Source organism: Pleurodeles waltl, chromosome 1_1, assembly GCF_031143425.1.
Source record: "Pleurodeles waltl isolate 20211129_DDA chromosome 1_1, aPleWal1.hap1.20221129, whole genome shotgun sequence".
In the NCBI taxonomy this organism is placed as follows: Eukaryota; Metazoa; Chordata; class Amphibia; order Caudata; family Salamandridae; genus Pleurodeles; species Pleurodeles waltl.
The window spans coordinates 389,770,501-389,793,413 of NC_090436.1; the positions used below are offsets into that span (position 1 = coordinate 389,770,501).

At 43.9% G+C, this 22,913-nt stretch overlaps 1 protein-coding gene across 2 annotated transcripts in view; it reads right to left on the reverse strand.

Moving 5' to 3' along the window:
- The window catches only part of SCAMP1 (secretory carrier membrane protein 1), a 234,782-nt gene that overhangs the window by 35,958 nt on the left and 175,911 nt on the right, over positions 1–22,913 (reverse strand). For both annotated transcript variants that reach the window (XM_069223363.1, XM_069223372.1), the window contains one exon: positions 5,382–5,483. In XM_069223363.1, coding sequence (XP_069079464.1) covers positions 5,382–5,483 — 102 coding nt within the window. The remainder of the gene's footprint in view (positions 1–5,381; positions 5,484–22,913) is intronic.

Consider the following 22,913-nt stretch of genomic DNA (forward strand, 5'->3'; position numbering starts at 1 on the left):
AGGCAGAGGGGTCATTGATAAGGAGATCCAGCTGGCATGAAGATGTTTATTGTTTACTATGGGTAAAGGGGGCCCTTCTGTTATTTCGCAAGGCGTGTCACTATGAGGGCTGACGCAAGCACCAAACCGGGCTTTGCCACATTCAAACCTTATGGAGACTCCATACCTAATCGCCCGCCTTGTTTGGTACTGGAATGAGGAACCAGTCTTCTCTACCTTCCATTCCATCTTCTGCTGTTTCCTTGGACAATTTTAGAAACGCTTTAATTTTGGGCTTGTGAGAGCCGCTTAAACAGAATGTAGAGAACTGTCTTAGCCCAATAGTAAAGTGCCTGGATTCTAGTGAACATAAACAAATGTGATTGCCTGAGCCCTGGTCAAGTGGAGAGGAAGGGATACTAAGGGGGGGGGGGTGGTGTCACTGCCTACTTCTTGCTGCTGAGCAGCCCACAGTATTTCCACCCCTAATTTCCCTGTGACTGTATGGCAGCAGGCTCAAGTGCTTAGAAGAGCAGTCCCTGCCTTGGATCCACCAGCTTGTTTGCCATCCGACCCTCCCACCCCCAAAGGGTGTATTTCTTGCCCACTAGTGTAAGCATAACCAGCTGTTCGTTATAGAGTGCTAATAGGAGGAAAGAGAAAGGCTGGAGCCCCAACACCTTGTCAGAGACAACAGGCCAGCTTATTACCAAGGTCACACATTGGTTTCACACCCACATCACATGCAAGGATAGGTAATTTACCCATATTCTTTTTGGTCATATAATGTATTGGGTGGGCCCCCTGATCAAATAATTTTCTGGGGATAGCATCATTGCTAATTTTAAAAATCCTGCTATTGCAGCCGACATCATACAGGCTCCTTGCCTTGACAGTTTCTAGGAAAGGGCCTTGTCATTTGGATATATTCACCGGCATTGCAGGATTAATCCCTCATTTGAGTAAAGCCGACCTGTGGTTACAAATCAACAAGTCTACATTCTCTACCTATTACTAATAGCTATCGAGCATTACTTGATTTACCAGACAACTGACTTCAGGAGAAATAATGTTCTGAGGCAGGGATATCGCTATTTCAATTCTTGTGTCTTTATTAGCCCCTGTAACTTAAGCAAACGTTTTACGACTGATTTCAAAGGAGAGATTTGACCTGGCCATTCCTGAGACCCGACGTAAAGTCAAATTATTGAGCTGGAACACAGCTGGTATTCAAGACAAATTAGCTATGGACAATTGGGAGGAGTGTGTTCCGTCATATGACACTGTCCTTCTGCAGGAAACTTGGGCTACAACCAAAGGGCTTTTGCAATGTTTTTTCTTGTTAGGGGCGAGCGCAAAGCGATCCGTCCCTCTTCTAATCTCTCTTTAGGGGGATTTTAACCATGCACATCACGTCAGTCATTTTAATTGGTTCGGGGGCTTGCCTTTTAAAATCCGCTTGTTTTCATTCGTGAAAGGCATGCATACGTCATGCCTTTTCTGGTGTTTAACCCTCCTCAAGAGCACCGGTAAACTACTTGAAACATAAGAGGCTCCATATTTTCCGTATGGTTTCTGGACTACATTTTTTCTTTATTTAACAGCATGTGCAATCTTTTTTTTTTTTCTTTAATTTAATGATGGTAAAAAAAGCTCGGTTAGGAGTTTACAACACTAATAGCTCTAACGATGTAATGCAAGACCAGTTGTATTGCAAATGCTTTTTTTTCGGCTGCTGGTACTCCTGTTGCCACTGGTCGCACCAAAACTGTGCTCGCTGCCTTGTTCAAGACTAGCTTTCCTTGTGGTAGTTGTCCCATCCAAAGTGTTGTCTGATCCAAGCTTTATTTACACTGGCAGCAACATTAGTGTTTTTTTTATTATCGATTGTTACAATGATAATTTTAACCAAACAAACTACCCCCAACTAGCTGTATCGTTTGCATTTATTAGTGAAATTATCTGCAAACATGCCGAGGCCCGTTAGGGGACTAATTTAAATCTAGCAGGGGATTTCAATGCAAAACCTGGGAATTCTCTTTTGAATAGTTTCATTAATTTGCTTGAGACCCTCTTGGGACGAAGGGGCACCTCAAGGTTGAGATCGAAGGGGTGTGACCTTTATTCCTATTTGGCTGCTCATGATCTCTATGATACCATGGTGATGGCTGGCCCACCTTACTCTACAGCTGTTACCTGTACTCCCTAACTCAGCCTTACACTTCATTCCTAAACATAGGAGTCTGATTGTTGATTGTTGCAGGGCTTCCAATCCAGCCCTGTGTGAGAGGAAACTGAAAATGCAGGCTGATATTTGGTACAATTTGGTCTCTGCAAGCAGAAACACTGGTATGTTTGGGCGAATTGTTAAGGATACAAACCTGTTGACTGGCACAAGCATAGTAAGTGGATGAATATTAGTTCAGGTCACTGGGCAGATTGCTATAAAAAACAAGCATTTGCAATGCAACGGGTCTCGCGTTTGCTCATGTTAGAGCTGATCGCGTTGTAAACTCGTAACCCGACTTTTCATCTATCAGCAAAAGTGCTTTTATGTACGTAACCCGAAAAAGTGAAATTAACTGTGTAAAGCGCTCAACTTCTGCCAAGCGAAATCGCGCTAGGAATATAGAGAAAAAGTAGTCCACGATCCGACAGAAAACAGCGAGCCTCGCATGTTTTCTGTACTTGGTCGCTGCGCTCGAGGAGGGCTAGCCACCGGAAAAGGCCTGACGTATGCATGCCTTCCACTAATGAAAGCAAGCGATTTTACTAGGCAAGCCCACGAACCAATGAAACACACTGACGTGACGTCGACAGGGCTCCGAGCCCTTTTCTAATAACTAAAGTGTCTCTCTGCGATAGGCATGCGCGAGCAACGCAGGCTCGACCCTAAAAAAGATACAACCCCACCAAAAGTTCCACCATGACAAATAACGCCCCAATTTTCTTCTGTCCCACTGACAGTTATTTCCTTGTCTGCAGTCCATGAGGCTATTTCTACTAGTCCTGCCATTAAGGCCCCGGGCCGGATAGCACCCACCATGGATCTGTGCAAGGCGAATACACACCTGTGGTTGCCCTTGCATATCAAATATACTAACGTCACCTGTGCTTCTGGGTTTCCTCATTCCTGGTACTGTGCCATTATTGTTCGTATTTTTAAGAAAGCCAATCATGCTAGTACTAGCTGTTATCAGCCAATTCCACTATTGGATTTTGTTGTGAAGGTCATGGGGTGAGGGAGGGGTAAGGGGTGAGGGAAGGAGGCAGGAGGGGAGGTGTGGGGGTAGGGGTGCTTTATGGCTCAACCATCTAATCACGTGCATGGACAAAAAACAAATCCACTCTAGGGTGCAGTTCGGATTCCGCGATGGCCTTGGTACGATGAAGCAGTGTCTTAATCTCCACCTACTCATTAGCAAATACACCATTGCTAACCATGGTCCATCTGTCTGGCCTTTATCATCCTGTCCTGCGCTTTTGACTGTGTTGTGGAAACTCTTAGAATGTTTGGGGGTTGACCAAGGCATCGTTACTTTTCTGTGTGCCCTTCACTGTGACCATGAACCCTTTGTAAGATATGGCATCAATGGCAAGTGTGCAGATACCTTTAGTATAGCTCGGGGAGTGAGACAGGGTTGCGTGCCCCTGTACTTTTTTTTATTGTACCCATTCATTAAGAGCTGAGGCATGCCAAGGATCAAGGACAAAGCGGTTCCTGTCTTACTGTAAGTTGATGATGCCGTTCTGATGGCAAGAAACTCCAATGAGCTCATAATTCTGTTGGACACATTTGTTGATGTTATGTCCAAATTAAATCTTTAAACCAATTCAATCAAGACTTTCATCATGGCTTGTGGTCCTAAAACCTGACGTGCTGCAGTTTGGCCTTACAGGGAAAGCCTATTACTAGAACACATGAATTCCCCTACGTAGGTGTCACATTTGATTCTGAAGGTAGTTGAGGCCTGTGCCTGTCTAAACAGGTACTGAGTTTTTCTAACACTGTTGGGTTTTTATTTAATTTGGCTTCCTCTATCAATAGAGGACCAATTACCCCCCTTACTAGAAATTTACAAAAGGAAAAGTTTACCTGTTTTAACTTATGGTTCTGGAGTTATAAGGATATGAGAGCCTTGCAATTGGAGATAACAGTTTGCAGATGACTCCAGGGCTTGCCCACTAGTTGTCCCAAGGGTTTGAGGCTTGCTTGCGTGGATGACTTATTCGGTCTTGCCCCATTACTATTATGATGCTCGATCTGGTGCAATCCACAGGCAGCTTTTAACAAGGTAATCATTGATGCCTGCCAGTCTTGTGATCTTGGGCTTCGATTCCCATGGTTCTCACATATCAGCTTGTTGTGAATGAACAGGGCAGACACGACCCTCAATTTCTTCAAATCCTTGCTTAACCTCTAAAGAAAAAAGTTGGTCAAAAGTGATATTTTTGCCATTAGGAAGGTAACTAGGGAGGCTGCAGATCTAGCTAAGGGCACAAATTCTGAGCACCTTATGATCTGCACGGCCATGGGAGAAGAAGCATACCTGGATATGGTTCCTTATAGTTGGGACCAGATCCCACTCACCAACTTTAGATTTGTCATTAGTCTATGTTATTTAGGTTTTCCCTTGGGGCAGTTTGATCAGTCATCTATTATGATTTCTCCATGTAGTAAATCCTCTACTCGTAGCCTATTGCACTTTCCTTTCTTTTGTAAATGTTATGCTGTATATACACCAAACATTCTTTAATTCCTATCCTGAGAAGTTTTGGGTTTTTTATAGCTTTATTTCACCAGCAACTTAGTTAACCCACTCGTTCCTTTTTAAAATCTGTTCTTTGTCGGAGGAAAAAAATATTTTAATGCCGGTGGCCTGCTAGTATGTATCATTTGTTGAATCATGATTTTTATTTCTCATATCTGTTATTTATCGACTCATTCTTTGATATTCAAGTTTGTATGCCTTGTTCACTTTTATGATTGTTTTTAAAGGATCCAATATAAGTACTATTGATGTGTACTCACTGATGTGTCATTATTTTGGCACTACTGGTCTTTCTCTGTCCCCTTATTGCTTCCTTTTCGATCCCTTTTTATCTCAGCCTTTGTGATCTCTGCATTTGGATAATTGGCATGCATACTTTTTGTAGGTGTTATAAAATAAAGATGTAATAATGAAAAATGCGAAAATAAATTGTCCACAAATCTGCGTACAAAAATGCAATACATTAACAGAAAAGTATAAAATAATGGCATTTGCAAAAAAAATATACTAATCAATGTATTCTGCTGTTAAATCCAATTATGTAAAAAAAAAAAAAAAAAAAAAAAAAAAGCAACACAACTCACAAAAAACCTAAACAATGTTGACATATTTTTACTACAAATCACTCACCAGTTGCCCCAGCCTTGTAATCCCAAAGCCTGGAGTACATGTACACCAAACTGACAAATATATACAAAAAAGAAGACAAAGAACCGGAACGAACTGTCACTCCTGGAGAGAAGAAAAAAAATGGAAGCATATAAGATAAGGAAAATAATACTTGCAGCATAAATAATAAAAACACTTCACAGCCCTTCGCTATGCAAGGAAAAATGCACTGCGATGTAAAAAAAAAAAATTAAATACCAAAAGCGTGCAATTCACATTTGAATTCTGTAATATTTTTGTGCAACAAGTAACTGACCAAAAAAGGGACTTTGGATTTGATTTTTATGTCTTTAAGTGAACAAAACGAAACAGTGTTAAATTTGTGTAGCGAAAAAAGAGTTTCTGCCAATCTCAATAAACATACATTAAACAGGCACCTTATTAGTATCAGCAGTTCAAGCATCTCTCACATACAGAACAGAGAGAGCATGGCAAGGACAACATTTCTCTCTGCACAAACCTCACTGCATGGGCAGCTGGAATTATAGAAAAGAATGAAAACAAAACACATGATATAACAAGCACTGGCAAAGCCAATTGTCTGGTGTTGGCTGTCAGCCTTATAACTTTGTCAATTCTTGTTTTGTTATGGTTGCTGCAAAACGTTACTGATGGGGAAAGTGCTAGGCCCTCATAAAAAACACACATTGCCTAAAAGCAAAAAAAATCTTTTGGTTTCAAAAAGAACAAATTGCAATTGTCGCCCCTAGCACTTAAGGTAACTATTTGGTGTGTGGATTTGCTCCTTGTGAAAGAGCAGAATGCCGTCACTCGCACTGAAGTTTGTCAATGGCTGACGTGGGCTGAGCCCAGTGCCCCACGATGTACTCTGTAGAGGAGGGAAGAGCAACGTTCAATGACAACAGCAGACCTATGGGTGAAGAAAATTTACTGAAAGCACCTTAGTTCAGTGTGCATATAGTTTCAGTAAAATCAAAAACTACTGGCTAACGCCAGATCTGAAAAGTAATACCATCAGCACAAGCCCTGTTGCAAGCAGAATAGGTATGGGAAAGGCAGTAGCAGATCAAGTATCCCGAACCCAAGGAACAGATCCACAAAGCATGGGAACACCACTACAAGCTCCCTTATGGACACAACATATGAACCAAAAGAGCTTCTGAACCAGAATATACACCTTCATAAAGCATCAATACGTCAAAGAAAACATGTTGTGGTGCCCAATCAAAGATGTGGTTGGTTACTTAAGAGAACAATAGAAATTACTGCAGAGCACTTTTTAGTAGTTAGATGGGTTTGGTTGCAACTGATAGCAAATGAGGAAAATGTTACTTACCCAGTAGACATCTGTTTGTGGCCTGTAGTGCTGTAAATTCCCATGCTTTGCTTAAGTCTGCTATCTAGTGTTGGGCGTGGAGTGTTACAAGTTGTTTTTATTTAAAGAATCTGTTTGAGTCTCGGAGACAGTACGCATGGGCATAGAGTCCTTTGTTAGATTGTTTTACCGCAGATGGGCGAGGTATATACAATTAAAAAAGGATGGCCATGCAGTATATATACATATGTACAATATTTGTAGAAGATTTTCACTACAACAACTAAAGGCATCCGGGAGGGACTGCACATGTTAATCTACAGCACTACATGCCACGAACAGATGTCTACTGGGTATCATTTTCTGTTCAATGGCATGTGTGGCTGTAGATACACATGCTTTGCACAGACTGTAAAGCAGTCCTCTCCAAGTAAGCAGTGGCTAGTCAGTAGGAGTTGGAATAGCTTGAAAAAGTGTCCTGAGCACTGACATTTGCTTGTTGGCAAGTAAAAACATCTACGCAATTGTGCTTAGTAAATTTGTGGTGGACCAAATAGCAGCTTTACAAATATCTGCTATTAGAATGTTTCCTAAAAAGGATATAGAAGCACCTTTTTTCTTGATAGTGTGCACTAGGAGCTGTAGGTAATTGTCTTTTAGCTTTGAGATAACAAGTTTGAAAACACATGACTATGCATCTCGTTATTCCATTTGTTTTTTTATTGGATCGCCTTTGTGAGGCTTTGAAATGCTACAAAAAGCGGTTTAGGTTTTCTAAAAATTTAAGGCCTGTCAATCTGTCAATGTAAAACATAACAGCTCGTTTTACATCTAGTGTGTGCAAAGCTCTTTCAGCGACCAAGTCTGGCTGTGGGAAAAAGACAGGTAACAATTGATTGGTTAATGTGAAATGGTGAAACTACTTTTGGAAAAAATTAGGGTTCGTCTTAAGGACTACTCTATGTACTTGGAAAAAGGGTTCTGCTAGAGTGAAAGCTTGCAATTCACTTACACATTGTAGAGAAGCGATAGCCATTAAAAATGGCAACTTTCCATGAAATAAATTGCAAAGAACAGGATTGCATTGGTTCAAATGGTGGTCCTATACGCTTAATAAGGACAATATTAAGGTTCTATATTGGAACTGAGGAACCCTAGGAGGAATAACCCTCCTAAGTCCTTCCATAAACGCTTTAATTATAGGAACTCAGAACAAAGAAATATGTTGTCTGTTTTGGAGGTAAGCAGATGAATTTGCTAAACAACGTCTAATAGAGGAGTATGCTAAATTTGCGTTTTGTAAATGTAGCAGATAACAAATAATGTCTTGCACTGATCCTTTAAGTGGGTCAATGTGTTTAGGTTGACAGTAGCATACAAAACATTTCTATTTTGCAGCATAACACTGCCTAGCTGAAGGTTTACGTGCCTCTACAAGAATATCCACACATTCATATGGAAGTTGTAAATATTCTAACTCCATGACTTCAGGAGCAATATTGCGAGATTGAGCGTTTTGGGGTCTGGATGTCTGATTTGACCTTGCTTTTGTGTCAGAAGGTCTGGTCGGAAGTTTCTGGTGGGGAACCACAGACAGATCCAATAGTGTTGTGTAGCAAGGTTGACGTGCCCAAGTGGGGGCTACAAGGATTATGGTGAGTGATGTCTGTCTCAGTCTGTGAACAAGAAATGAAATGAGTGGGAGAGACCTAAAAGCGTAAGCAAATATCCCTGATTAATTCAACCACAGAGCATTGCCCTTGGACTGAGGGTGTGGGTATCTGAACACTAAGTTTTAGCATTTTGAGTTTTCTACAGTGTCAAAGAGATCTATTTCTGGTATTCCCCAGAGGTGAAAGTACTGGTGAAGTACTTGTGGATGAAGATCCCATTCGTGGACTTGTTGCTGCATCATGCTTAGGAGGTCCGCAAACTGATTGTCCGTTCCGGAGAGATATTCTGCCAGTAAGTGAATGTCATTGTGAATTACCCACTTCCAAATTGTCTGCGATAGAAGGGACAGTTGAGTTGAGTGTGTCTCCCCCCGGCCCCCTTGCCGTTTCTGCAGATAATATACAGTTGTCATGTTGTCTATACAGACTAGAACCACTTTGTGGGAGAGTTGTGACAGAAATACTTTGAGCACTAGAAAGACTGCTAATAACTCCAAGTAGTTGATGTGGTAAGTTTGTTGAATGGGATCCCATCTGCCGCGTAGTGTGAGGTTGTTGAGGTGAGCTCCCCAACCTATCTGTGATGCATCTGTAGTGAGAGTGATCTGAGGCACAGGGTCTTGAAATGGCCACCCTTTTGAAAGGTTGTGGGATTCCACAATTGCAGACAGTGGCGAGTCTGGTGGTCCAACAACACTACATCCTGAAGATGACCCTATGACTGAGACCACTGAGGAGATAGACACTGCTGTAATGGATACATGTGTAGTCTGGCATGAGGAACAATGGCAATGCAGGAAGCCATCATCCCTAATAGCTGCATCACTAGTCTGATTGTCCAAGTATGGTTTTCCAGTAATTGACACTAAAGAGTTTGGAAAGCTTGAATCTGTGATTGGTTTGGATACGCCAACCTTGAGTGAGTATTGAGAATTGCTCCCAGATAAGGCTGTATCTATGAGGGTAGGAGATGGGATTTGAGAAAGTTGATTGTAAATCCCAGAGTGTAGAAGGTTTACTGTGTAATAAGTAGGTTTCTGGCTTTGATGAGCAACTACTGCTAAATTTGTGAATACCCTGGAAGCTGTTGTTACCCCGAATGGTAGAACCTTGAATTGGGGCAGTACATGTTTTCCCACAATGACAAACTGGAGATATGTGATGTGCTGGATGTATGGGAATGTGGAAATAAGCATCTTTGAGAGCTAATGCTGTCCATGTAATCTTTTTGCTGAAATGGGGGAATAACATCATGCAGCGTGACCATATGAAAATGCTCTGAAAGTATGTATAGGCTGAGAGGTCTGAGGTCCAGAATTGGTCTTAATGTGGCATCTTTCTTTGGTATAATGAAGTACAGGGGATATACTAACTCTTGCTGTGAACAGGTTCTATAGCCCTTTGTATCTCTTCCTTTAAGAGAATGAGATGGTCATGCAAAAGTGTGTGAGGGGGAATATTTGGTGGAATGGAAATGAGTTCTAGACAAAAACCATGTTGGATAACATATGGAACAAATTGATCCGTGGTGATATTGGACCTTTGGGGACAGAAATGGAGCAGTCTTCCCTCTACTGGCGAAGTGTGCGCTGTTAGAAGGTGTAGCCAGTCACTGGCATGTGCTTGAGGCAGAACCTCTGGAGGTGGACACCTTCTCTCTTCGTCAGTTATTTGCACCTCTATAGGATCCTCTAAAGGAACCTCTATTGTAAAAGTGTAGCCTTGATTTGTTTGGGAGGTGGAAGGCTCAGTAGATATGGTCTTGAAGCCTCCCATAAACTGTGGACGACGAAAAGTACCCCTTTGTACTCTGCATGGCCTTTGCTGAGTCTTTTTTCAGTTTCTCTATATTAGTGTCAAACTGTTGCCCAATAAATGTTACTTGTCAAAAAGCATATTGAGCACTGCCTGTTGTATTTCAGGCTAGAATCAAGAGCATCTTAACCAAGCATGTCTTCTAATAATAATGCTAGTATTAATGCTCAGTGCAGCTGTATCAGTGGCGCACCTAATCGCACCATTAGAAATAGTTTGGTCCTCAGAAACTATCTCCTGTGCCCTTTAATGGTATTGTTCTGGGAGGTACTGGAGAAAGTCTTCCATCTTGTCACAGTGGGCCATATCATATCGTGCTGGAAGAGCTTGGGAACTGGCAATACACTAATGATTAGCTGCTTATGCCGCTACCCATTTACCTGCAGCATCTAATTTCTTACTTTCCTTATTAGGAAGAGGTGCATCTCCGGTTGACTGACTGTTGGCACGCTTATGTGCCGCACTAACCTCAACGGAATCCTTGGGCAATTGTGACCTAATGTATATAGGGTCTGTATTTGTTGTCAACTCTTGGAGTAATTACTTTAGATCCGACAGGCCCTTTACAAATGTCTGTAACATGTCTAAGCATGCCTGGTAGCATGGGAAGAAATTAAATTTCCTTGTGTGCGGAAGTTAGTGTGTTAAATAGAAAATCTTCCTTTATTGGGTCACAATGCACTTGGGAATTATGATAGGCAGCTGCCTGTGCTATGACCTGCTGATAAGGTTTTACGTCTTCAGGAGTGGATATTAATCAGGGTCTCTTGGGAGTATGGGATCTATAATCATAAGAATCCCAAGGGTCTATGTCCTGTGGAATGTCTTTCATGTCATCTCCCTGAGGTGGAGAAAATTCTGGCTCCACAATAGGTGGAGGAGATTGTGGAGGAAGAGGAATTACAGAAGAGTCAGAGGAGAGGGCCTAGGTTGTACTGGAGCCTGGTCTTTGGAGAGCTTCTCAAGTGGAGAAGCTGTGTCCGAAGTTTCCTGGAAAGTAAGTTTCCTCCTGATTGGAACTGGAGAAGAAGCAACAATTTATACTGCTCCTTTTTGGATGTGAAGCTGGTGCTGACGAGCGTCCATTGTTTGAAGGATAGGCTCCACTGTTAAGTCTGAGGAAAGACTTAAGTCTCCTGAAGGAGGGATTTTCAATTCCAAAACACTCGGAGCCTTTTGTCGAATACAAGCCCTCAACTCTGAAACAGAAGTAGATTTTTTTTTGTCACAGCTGAAACACTCGGGTTGAGGGTTCGACTCGATCCTGAGGCTGACTGAGGTGTCGAGCCAGAGGTCTATGCCAAAGACGTTTTTAGTTTTGGCTATTTTCAGTGCCGAGCCCGAAGGTGGGGCATCCGTATGTAATTTTTGGATCCGACCATGGCCCGAAGGCAGTGGTGAACCGACGACCATTTTATGTGGCTTCTTTAAAGCCTTTACATGGGGGCTTGGAGTAGAACTCACAGGTTGCGCCGAGGTGAGAGGCTGGCTTTCGATGTCCGATTGAACATCGGAGTCTGATTCTCCAATGGAAAAAGCCTCCTCTTGGTGGATCTCCTCCTGCGCATGCTCTTCCCGGAAGATATCAGGGGTGTCTTCGACGACATCTCCAACCAGCGTGCTCTTCGGTCTCGTAGAGTCTTCATGGAGCAGAAAGACACAGGCAATGCAGGTTTCTTCCCTGTGGGCTGGGGACAAGCAGAGGTTACACACCTGGTGATGACTGGTGTGTTAGAATTTTGAATAGCATAGAGGGCAAAACCGAAATGGAGTGTGTTCGATTAGCATTTCTCGACACCACGTGGAGTAATAGGCCTGCCTCAATGAGAGACCACTATTGTAAGCTTTCACATATAGTTGAAAGCACATGCAACATTTTCTGAGTACCCAAGTTACTTGAGGAATTACCATCAGGTGAATGTTTTAAAGTCCAGTGGAATTATACGTTAGAAGCTTATACTGAAAAAGGGTTAACACTTCCAGACTTCGATCAAGATATCTGGATTTCCATTACATTTTAGCATAGACAATCGCAAAACATTTTACTCGACAAGCAAGCCTTCTAGAAGTGAAAGGCAGCCAAACATCCTTTTGGCACTGGTCGGCGTGGTAATGAGGGTCAGAATTGTGGGAAGTCGTTTGTCAGCAGAGCCGAAGCGTCATGACATGGAGATGAGGGAACACCCTTGACGGAAGCAATCTCAATCCCTATTGCAATCGGAAGAAAAAGGGGCAGTACATGTACATTTAAACAGAAAAATGCATTTACATCTAATGTATTTTTTCTGATACTTGTCTATAGTGACTGCTAAGCTGCCAGAGACGTACCAGTGCACAACAGAGGGCAGTGCTGTTACGAGTTGAAAGAAAAAAACAAAAAAAACTAAACCTGATTCCATGACCTAAGACAACCTGGCCTCAACCTAGGGATACCAAATGAAGTGGCCTGTACTTGCAGGACAAGCATATGAAGCAAAGAATACTGGGCAGCAGACCTATTCTTCGTGTTTGTGTCCTTCATTGTGTGTTGACGTTTAAGCAAATATAGAATATCTTGTTAACTATTCTCTGGTGTTCTCCCACAAATACTTTTCTGGAGAAAAAAAAAATGGTTAAGATTCATTCTTATCTCCTCTCCTTAAAACCCACATCAACATGGAGAAGGGAGGGGTTCAAATGAGGATGGGTCAAATTCTTATTGGTCTGTAACAGTAAGTCCAATACAAATTTGTAAAACCAAACACATGCAACAGTCTTAATTGCCCACATGTGAAAGTCCCCACAGTGAAATGTGTTAAGAAGATTTTTCTTTGTGGACAAGAGGTTAGAGAAAAGTTAGATACAATCCTAGGGAATGACCAAAGGTAATGTTTGGATATGGGCATCAAAAACGTACAGGCATATCACGTCAGAACTGGCATTGCTAGCACCCAATCCTTATTTCTTGATGTCACATCTCTGCTACCCATTACTCTGAGGCAGCACTGGTCCCAAAGATATGACTTCCAAACATAACCACTCTCACAATCGTCCTATTAAAAACACTGAAAATAGAAGTTTTGAGATTAGCTTAACAGCTTCATGCACCGGTGGATAACCTGTATTGAAAGGTCTGAATGTAAAATTTTTAAACTATGAAGCACTAGGCAGCCAGGTCCCATAAGCGTGACCTCATTTTCACCCAGACAGTCCTTCTGAACATATCTAGTATGTAGAACAGGTGACACTGAAACCTGTACCCTCTCCTTCCTTTTTTCTACATTGGCACTTAAAAAAATGCAACAGCACTGTATATTGGAAGAACTAGGAGGTACCGCTAATGGCTGTCATGGTAGCCATGCCTGCTCAATTACAATCGTGCAAATAATGCATCCAGTAAAATCCAGTAGAAAAGAAAGTCTTTGGATGTTATCAGTCGAGCTCAAAATAAAATATGTGGCATCTTTGCTTTCTGACTACTGATGAGCATCTAAAACGTTTTTAACCCACTGGTATAGAATTTCAACTTCTAACAATGAAGGACACTGTCACCACACTCACTGGGGTTGGCGGAGGGTTTCTTGAGTAAAAGTGTGACCTCAGTGTGCTTCCATCAGTCAGGGAAGGTAGCCGTGGTGATGGATGTGTTGAGAATGGCACAGAGTTTGCAGCTGATTTCCTTACTCCAGAGATTGAAGTGGTAGGGGGAGGGGTCTGTGGGAGCTCCTGAGTGTATGGAATTCATGGTGGCTGTGGTGTCCAGTGTGGAGAGCAGCTCCCATGTGGCTAGCAGGAACTTGTGGGTTCCCTCTGTTGGTGGGAAGAGGTTGTAGATGTCCGTGGGTTGGTGTTCGTAGTTACTGTCGACGGTAGATATCTTGTTGTGGAATTAGTTCACCAGGGAGTTGCATAGTTCCTGGGAAGGAGAGATAATGTTCACGGTGACCGACGGGCATGCAAATTCTCAGACGATGCAGAAGAGTTCCTTGCTGTGGTTGGAGCTTAATTTGATGAGGTCTGCCAGGGTACTTTTTTGTGTCTTTTAGGCGTTGGTGGTATTTGTTGAAGGCTGACTGAAAGGTGGTAAGATCTGTGGGATCTCCGCTGGTGTGCAACCTTCTTTATAGCCTTGTGCAGTTGCATTTCTTTGTCCCCAGTTCTTGTGTAAATCAAATTTTGGTCAATCTGTTGGCCCTGTCTGGCTTGGTGGGGGTGGCTATTGGCACAGTTGGTGATCCAGGTGGAGAAATTATGGACAGCCTGTTCAAGGCCGGTTGCAGATTTGGTCTGGATGATGTGGAGGGCGACCATCCATTGGGTCTTGGTTACTTTGTTCTAGTTGCAGTGGGCGGAGCTGGTGGCCTGGAGGTGGTATATGGGGGTCCTATGATGAAGTGGACGAATGCGTGGCCGGTCCAGGTGAGTTCAGTAACAGGACTGTACTTGACTCTTGCTGGCCGTGACGGTCGGGTTGAGCATGTGTGGGGTCAGTGACTAGTTGGGTGAGGCCAATGCAGCTCATGCTTTCCAGGAGGTTGGTGTCTTTGGGGTCGTTGAGGTGGAAGTTGAGGTCACAGAGGAAGATGCAGTGCTTGGAGTCAATGGAGAGTGGGTGAAGAATTCGGTGATGGCGTTGCAGAAACCTGGGAGTGGGCCCGGGAGTCTGTAGGCGAGGGCACCTTTGATGGTAGTTTAGCCATCTGCTTGGAGTTGGAAGTTGAGGTGCTCTATGATTGGCGTGGCGTAGTCTTCGGTGGTGCAGCAGATGATATCTTTATGGATGATGGCAATGCCTTCTCCGTGTTTGTTGGGGCAGTCCCGGTGTACCATCTTGCAGACATTTGGCATCATGGTTGCGATGTAGGGGGTGGAGGAGGTGTTGAACCAGATCTCTGATGAAGACAATGTCGAGGATCAGGGTAATGATGGTGTCGCAGATTTCAGTGGCAGGCTTACAGAGTGATCAGGCTTTGAGCAGCAGGCGGTGGAGTGGTTCTGGGGTGGTCGTTGTTGGTGCTGTGGGTGTTGGGCAGGAGGCCCCAAGCTGCAGGTGAAACAGTAGTGGTGGCAGGAAGGTCCTAAGGTTAATCGAGGAGATGCAATGCAGCAGTTCTTGTGGTCCAGGGCAAGTAGTTCTGCAGCGGAGTATCTGAAGGTGGCCAAAGGGCTGGGGTCCCTGGCAGTGGCAGCAGTCCGGGCGCAGATTATTTTGCCTTTGGTGCCCTTGCACTGTGCCCACTGTGTGCATCTGCTACATGTTCACATTGCAACCTCCATTAATTAGGTCCTGGGAGGTGGGAGCATCGCTGGGAGGCCGGCGGGAGGGAGAAAAACAGAGAATCAAGCAGGTGGGCGGGAAGCAACAATGAAAAAAAGACACGGGCCGTGGTCTACAAGATGGCCCCCTCATAATCCTGCACTAATCCTAATTGGGCTCTGCCATTCAAGCCCAAAATGAGCGCATCGGGTCTGCCAAGATAGTACTCCAGATCCCCTGGGTGCCCAACCAGCCAACCGGGACCTCAGGGTGCCTGCAAGGGAACAGTAACAGCAGTGCAGCACAGGCCCTTTAATGATGGCGCCACAGCAACTAATTGTATCTGCTGTTGGCTTGGATAATGGCATGGCTCAGCAGAGACTATCCTCTTTCTGGCCACATACGGGCCCTGACCCCCACCAGGAGAGCTGCGTGAGGCAGACACCCCTGTGGGACCGAGACATGAGGGGCCCCTAGATACATACCAGAGAAAGCTCCCTGTGTCACCAATTTCTCTTCCCTTGGAGCAAATGCCCCCACACCCAAGGAGCCTTCTATATCCAATGTACTTCTGGTAAATAGTGAAATATAGACTAAGCCCACATGGGACTGTGCACCGGGCCTGCCGCCCCCGCCAACCCAATGAAGTGTTACACTGCAGCACTATCTGAATTACACTCCTTGGGCCATATCACTTATAGCGTGCCTATCTACAAGGGCATTAGGGTATGGGAATCCCCAAGAGAGGGAAGGGTGGACCCTTGAGCAGCACAGAGACCAACTCAGAGACGATATGGACTTAGCAAGAATCGCCACAGAGAGATCCTGAAAAAACATGCACCTCCCATGCCAGACAATGCTGCGCTCCTGCCAGTAATCCAATCCTCCCAGGAGGCACTGGAGGGACGAATTGGGGAGGTGCATTCAGAGGTCACCCTGCTTAGACAAGACCTTTGGAATGTCTCGGAGAAGGTCACAAATCGAATTTCTGAGATGGAGGTCCCAACCGGGGGCCTCAGAAAGGAAGTGAAAGAACTCAGCACCACTATGAGGGAAATGGTCTGGAAAATTGATGATGCAGAAAACTGCATACAAAGGAACAACTTGCACTTTGTGGGCTTTCCGGAGGGAGTCGAGGAAACCAAAATGGGCTCATTTGTGGAGGGCTGAAAGACACTCTTCCCTTCAGACCAGTTCTCAACCTGTCTGGTCATACAGCAAGCCCACAGGGCCTTGGCCACTAACTCCAATGCCTACCCCCCCCCCCCACCAAACAACCCCTACCCTGTAAACCCTCTCCTGTCACAGGCCATCACCACAACCGCTGATCGCCTGATTTCTGAACTTAAGTGAAAGAGACATTATACTGCAGGAGGTGCGCTGGATGGGACAGATCCGTTGGGACAACTCAAATATAATGGTATTCCCAGACTATTACCAGGATGGTTCAGAGGCGCACCTTAGACTCTGTCAAAATGAAGCAGCGAGCCTTTTAACTACAGTATATGCTACTATTCCCAGCAAAACTTAGGGTTCTCTATAACGGCAAGTCAATCTCTTTCAAGGCCCGGAGGAGGCCTGGGCCTGGATTGACGAGCGGCTACCATGGCAGACTGTGAATTGGGGGTGTGAGGGATGGGTGTAGGTGTGTCTGGCAAATCATCTACCCATGTTGGCAGAAGGAGCACGACCCAAGACATACACCATGAGAAGATGGAGCAGCAGCGGCACTTCAAACAGGAGACATAATGGGACACCAATAGAAGGTCTCACTGCTATCGCCAAACTGAACCAGGGTAAGACACCATGTCCTAACGGCATCCCTGCCGAATTCTTCAAGCGCTATGCAAACCTGTTGGGTCGACACCTATTGGCCCTGTTCAGAGAGGTAAAGGAAAAGGGGGAACTCCCCACTGACGTCCAGAGTGCCATTATTATAGTGATCCCTAAAAATGGGACGCCTAGCTCTGGTGCAATTCCCATTGCCCGATCTCCCTTCTAAATGTAAAAACTGAACTCCTGCCACAATTTTGGCCACATGTTTCTTGCAAGTCATCTCACTGTACATAAACTATTATCAATTGGAATTTATGCCCGGCAGATCCACTCGACAACCTGAATGTCACACAACTGGCTGACAACGGTTCAATCTCGAAGGGTTCCACGCATCTTCCTAGCTTTAGATACGGAAAAGGTGTTTGACGCTGTTCCCTGGCCTTTTCTAGAACAGACTATTAAAATTTGGATTCAGGACCCACTTTCAGAAATGGGTGGCGGTCTTATATCATAACCACATGGTGACAGTTAGGGTGAATGGCAAGGTTTCCACTGAATTCTTCATAGGCAGAGGTATCAGGCAGGGCTGCTCCTTATCCCCCCCTTTTGTTTGGCCTCACAATTGAGTCCTTAGCGTATGAGCTATGCCCCATCCGGATATCAGAGGTTTCCAACTGTCAACCACAGACACAGTAGAAGAAAATGTCTCACGGACGATATGCTCCTATACATCACAGCACCGGAGACCACCATCCCAGCCCTGTTTCAGGTACTGGGGAACTACAGGACTCACTCGGGATATAAAATTAACTGGAGTAAAACGATATGGGTTTGCTGGACATCCTTGACCTGCCCCAGGGCTTCCAAGTAGCAGTCGACAGACTCAATTACCTAGGCATCTTTATGGCCGCCCAGAAGGCGCTGTGCAATATTCTGAATCTCGGACGAGTGCTGGGTAATTTTCAGGCTGATGCTGATTGGTGGGGAGGACCTCTCCCCCACAGTGATGGGCTGTGCTGCCCTTTTTAAAATTATCACGCTCAATAAGTTACTCTACGTCCTTTAAAATGCCTACTATCCATCAGTTTATCTCTAAGATCAATGAGGCCCTGCAGACCTTACTTTGGGATGGAGATCACCTGAGAATATCGTGCTGAACGCTAAAGTATGATCAATATAATGGTGGGCTAGCACTCCCTCGCATCGGGGGTTACTACTGGGCGGCACACCTGCTCAATATCAATGATTGGATCTACGCTCCAAAAGGCCATCCCACATTCCAGACCATCTGGAATGCGCAAATTTGGAGAAACTATCATTTCTCCATTACCTATATGGTGGGAAATCCTCCCACAGCCGAGCACCGGCGACACAAGTGGCTCTAGTGGCTTGGGGCTGGGTGATCAAGTCACTGGGCTCACAAGATTACAAGGGTATCCCTCCCCCCCGGTTCAAAGGGATGACCCATAAGGCGAGAAAGGACAATATTCAACTCCCATGGAAGAGAAGGTCTGAGAGGAGGATACATCTTTTTAATGCCTTCCAAAAAGTCCTTAACTAGAGGCATGCTAATAGAGAACTGCAATTTTGCTTTAGCAAGATGGAGGAGGTATGGGAAAACAGCCTCTTTCTGACAAGTAAGAAGATTGAAATTGTTCTGAACACCAGATGCAGAATATCCTCCATTTGAAAGAATAAGGAGTTCTAGGGATGGTCTTCAGGATTCTCTCAGCAACTCCATGCATTAATGAGAGAGGTTTAGGTCACCATATTGTATGACTTTAGAAGCCATGCAGCCTAGTTCAGAGAGTGAAGGTTGGAATGTTGAATATGGATCTCCATACTTCTTGAGAAGATACGGTCTGTACATGCAGCTTCCTGTGTGGACACTAAGAGATAAAGGAGTTTGATGGAACCACCAACACTGTTGGGGCCACTTCAGAGCAATGAGGATCATTTTGGCCTTCAAATGATACACACCTTGCTGATCGCTGTTGGCAGAAGGACATCAGAGGAAAATCGTAAAGAAATGTGTGTGACCAGTCGATCCATAGGACATTCTGCAGCATGCCTGGTTGGTAGAACCTAGAGGCAATGCTTGGACAGTTCTTGTTTTATCTGTCTGCGAAAAGATCTATTTGGGGAAATCCCCAAAGGGAAAAGATGTTGAAATACAGAGTCATTTAGTACCCATTCATGATTTTTTTGAATGACTCTTCTGAGTGTGCCTGCTTGAGCTTTTTGGGTTCCCAGTAGATGGACCGCTCTATTTTGAGATTCCTGGGTATGAACCATTTCTGGATCTTGTTGTATAGTCTGTCTTAACAGGGAGAGAATTGGTACTTAATGATGGGAGAAAAGCCTTCCAACTGTCTTCAGCTCTAGCACGTTGATTTAGTAAGACTGTTTCCTCTGAGACCACATGCCTTGTATTTGTAGATGGCCCATGTGAGCACCCAACCTGTTAGGGAGGCATCAGTCACTATGCTTTTGGTCGGGATGTCTTGGTGAAAATTCATTCTTCAGTGTAGATTCCCTGAGTGTCACCATTTGAATGATTGTTTCACATGTATAGTTAGTATCACTAGGTCTTCCCATCTTCCTGAGAACTGATCCCACTGATCTTCCAGACATTGTTGGAAAGATTGCATGTAGAGGTGTAGATTGGGGACACAAAAGATACAGGGCACCATTGAACCCAGGAGGGAAGAGATTTGCCTTCAGATTGCAACATTTCAAAAGGATAGATAATAGTCTCCCCTTCAGAGGAAACACTTGTGCGTATTGTTTCTAGAACTGCACACAGGTAGTGCAGGGATAAAACAGGATTCTAGATTTGTTGTGAATGACATGAAAACCCAATCGATTGAGAGTCATGTCAGTTAGATAATGATGTTGACTTGCCTGCTAATAGGAAGATACCTTAATGAGTCAATTGTCCAGAATTTTCATTATTCTGAGGCAGGCTGCCACAACCATCAAATATTAGGAGAAAGTTGGCAGTGCAGACTTGAGGCCCAAAGGAATGACCATGTATTGGAATTTTCAAGGTTTTTTGGCTATTGGGATTTGAAAATATGTATCTTATGGGGCTATCAAGCATAACCAGTCCCCCTGATGGAGTTGAGGGTAGATCTGATGAAGAGCCAACATTCTGAATGTTTCTTTGCAACCTACTTGTTCACTTTCTTGAGGTATAAAATGGGTCTGAACTCGTTTTGGGTTCTTTCTTGTTCACCAGAAAGTAACCATCTTTTCCACTGCATGTTTCTGCAAGAGCATGGAAACTTCTAGTTGTAGTTTTTTCTGCTGGAATAGGGATGGTTTCTTCTGCAGAACTGATGGAAGGTGTTTATTCTTTGCCACTCTTGCAAGAAAGGGGTTATAACAGAGGCTCTTAACCAATAGAAAGCTACAAATCGCTATCCAAAAGCATCCCTACCAGAGTTATAACTAAGCAAAAACAGATTGAATAAAACTCTCTAATAATGGAGAGACACAGGGATTTAGGAAGAAGAGGAATATAGGTATTTGAATGTTAAGGCATCTAAAATGCTGGTAATGTACTTTCTTCCTAAAATACATAAGGACTTAAAACATCCCTCTGTGACACACACTGTCTGGAAATGAGTCATTAACAATGAACATATCACAATTCATTGACATTCAGATTGCAACTCGATAGGTTTTGTAACATCTTATATAGAAGATACAATAGACTTTTTGAAATGTATTTATAATATTTGGGGGAAGGAGCATATATTTTTAGCCACCATAGACGTACAATACTTATACACTTGCATAAATCATGACACTGGACCGAGGTGTTTACACAATTTTATGTTTATGAGTCCTAGAAACCTGCTACTTCAGAGCAATAAACTATTAGAATTAACAGAATTAGTCTGAACCTATCATTTCTTTCTGTATGAAAACACTTTATTTCACCAAATAGAAGGGACCGCAATGGGGTCGCGTTTTGCTCCTTCTTATGCATCCCTCTTTATTGGTTATTTGAGAAAGACATTTCAAGATATGACTTGCAGATATATGAACCACAGTTACTACTATGGCTACAATTTATAGATTATATATATATATTTTTTAACCTGGAAGGTAGAAGTTGCTCTGAAAGCTAAAGCCACAGGTAGACCGTTGAGATGGGTCTCTAGTTCTTGCCGCCAGGCCAAACTGCAGCTGCTGAGAGCGCTGCAAATAGGGAATCGCCCGAGATAAGAGCAGCAAGGAATTTATACAAAATAACCTTAAAAAATGCTAAAAACAATTTGGAAAACAACAAATGGAATTCCCTGGTTCACGCTCACCAAGAGGGCGATAAAAAATTGTTTTGGAAAATGGTGGCAAAGAAGAAAGACCCTCAGAAAGACAAGTGATCCAGTCAGCAAGTTGGGTGGCACATTTTGAGAACCTCTACAGGGTAGTCTCCAACTGTTGTAACAATGAATCTCAACTAACACCAGTAGAGACCTGTGGCCCCCCCCCCCCCAACTCACTCCCTAGAAATGCAAGTCTGCAAAGCTTTGGTTTAGTCCACTTCTCCCTGAAAGAAACCTCTTTGGCTCTCCAATCACTGCGTAGAGGGAGGGCTCCAGGTCCAGATGGCATCCCAAGTGATCTGTATCTATCACGATCTGGAACTTGGTCGCTGTATTTAAATACTCTTAGTAATGCCATTTTGAGGGGAGGTGACCTCCCCCTTACGTGGCGAGGAGCAACAATAGTCCCCATTTATAAAAAGGGGGCAAGAGAGCTACCAGCTAACTACAGGCCTATAAGCTTAATCGATGTTAGCTTGAAGGTATTCTGCAAGCAGGTCCTGGCCAGACTGCATTCCTGGATCAATGACCCCCCAGATCCTCTCAGATTTCCAGGCCAGATTTAGGAAAGGGGTCAGTAAAATTGACCAGGTCTTAAGATTTAAACTCCTTTGTTGGAAATACTCGAGGCTAAAAAGAGACCACTTGTATGTTACCTTTATTGATCTAAAGACTGTGTTCAACTTGTTCCCACGTGACTTGCTATGGAATGTTTTGGAACTTTACGACCTCAACAGTGAACTGCTGAGGCTGATAAAGCATCTTCACGAACGAACCTACGCTCGGATCCGATGGACCAAAGGTGGTGATTTGACAGACACCATCCCCATTGAGAGAGGGGTTAGACAGGGGTGTGGTTTGGCCCCCACCTTTTGTTTAGCCTCTATATCAAGGGGCAGTAGATCAGCTGATGCAGTGTAACCATGATGCCCCCAAGCTAGCAGGAGCACCAGTTGCGATCCTTATGTTTGCAGATGACACTCTACTGATGTCAAGAACTCCACTGGGTCTCCAGAATGAATTAGACGCTTTTGCTACATTTTGTGAGAAGAGGGGCCTTGAAATTAACACAAACAAAACTAAGTTTATGGTTTTAAATCCACACAAGACCTTCAGGGGGAAAATGACTATTGGTGGCCAACCTATAGAACAGGTTAGCCAATTTGACTATATGGGGATTAGACTAACAGATGTCCTCCGATGGTCGGCACAAATCAAGAAGAGTGTCACTGTCCTTCAACAGTGGTCAGTGGCGATCACAAGGAAAATGAAAAACTCCATGGGAGGCCAAATTACACCAGCTATCACTGTATATAAGGCTGCGGCAATGACGCCTGCAACTTATGGCGCTGAGCTCTGGGGCCATTGTAACTCTAAGAA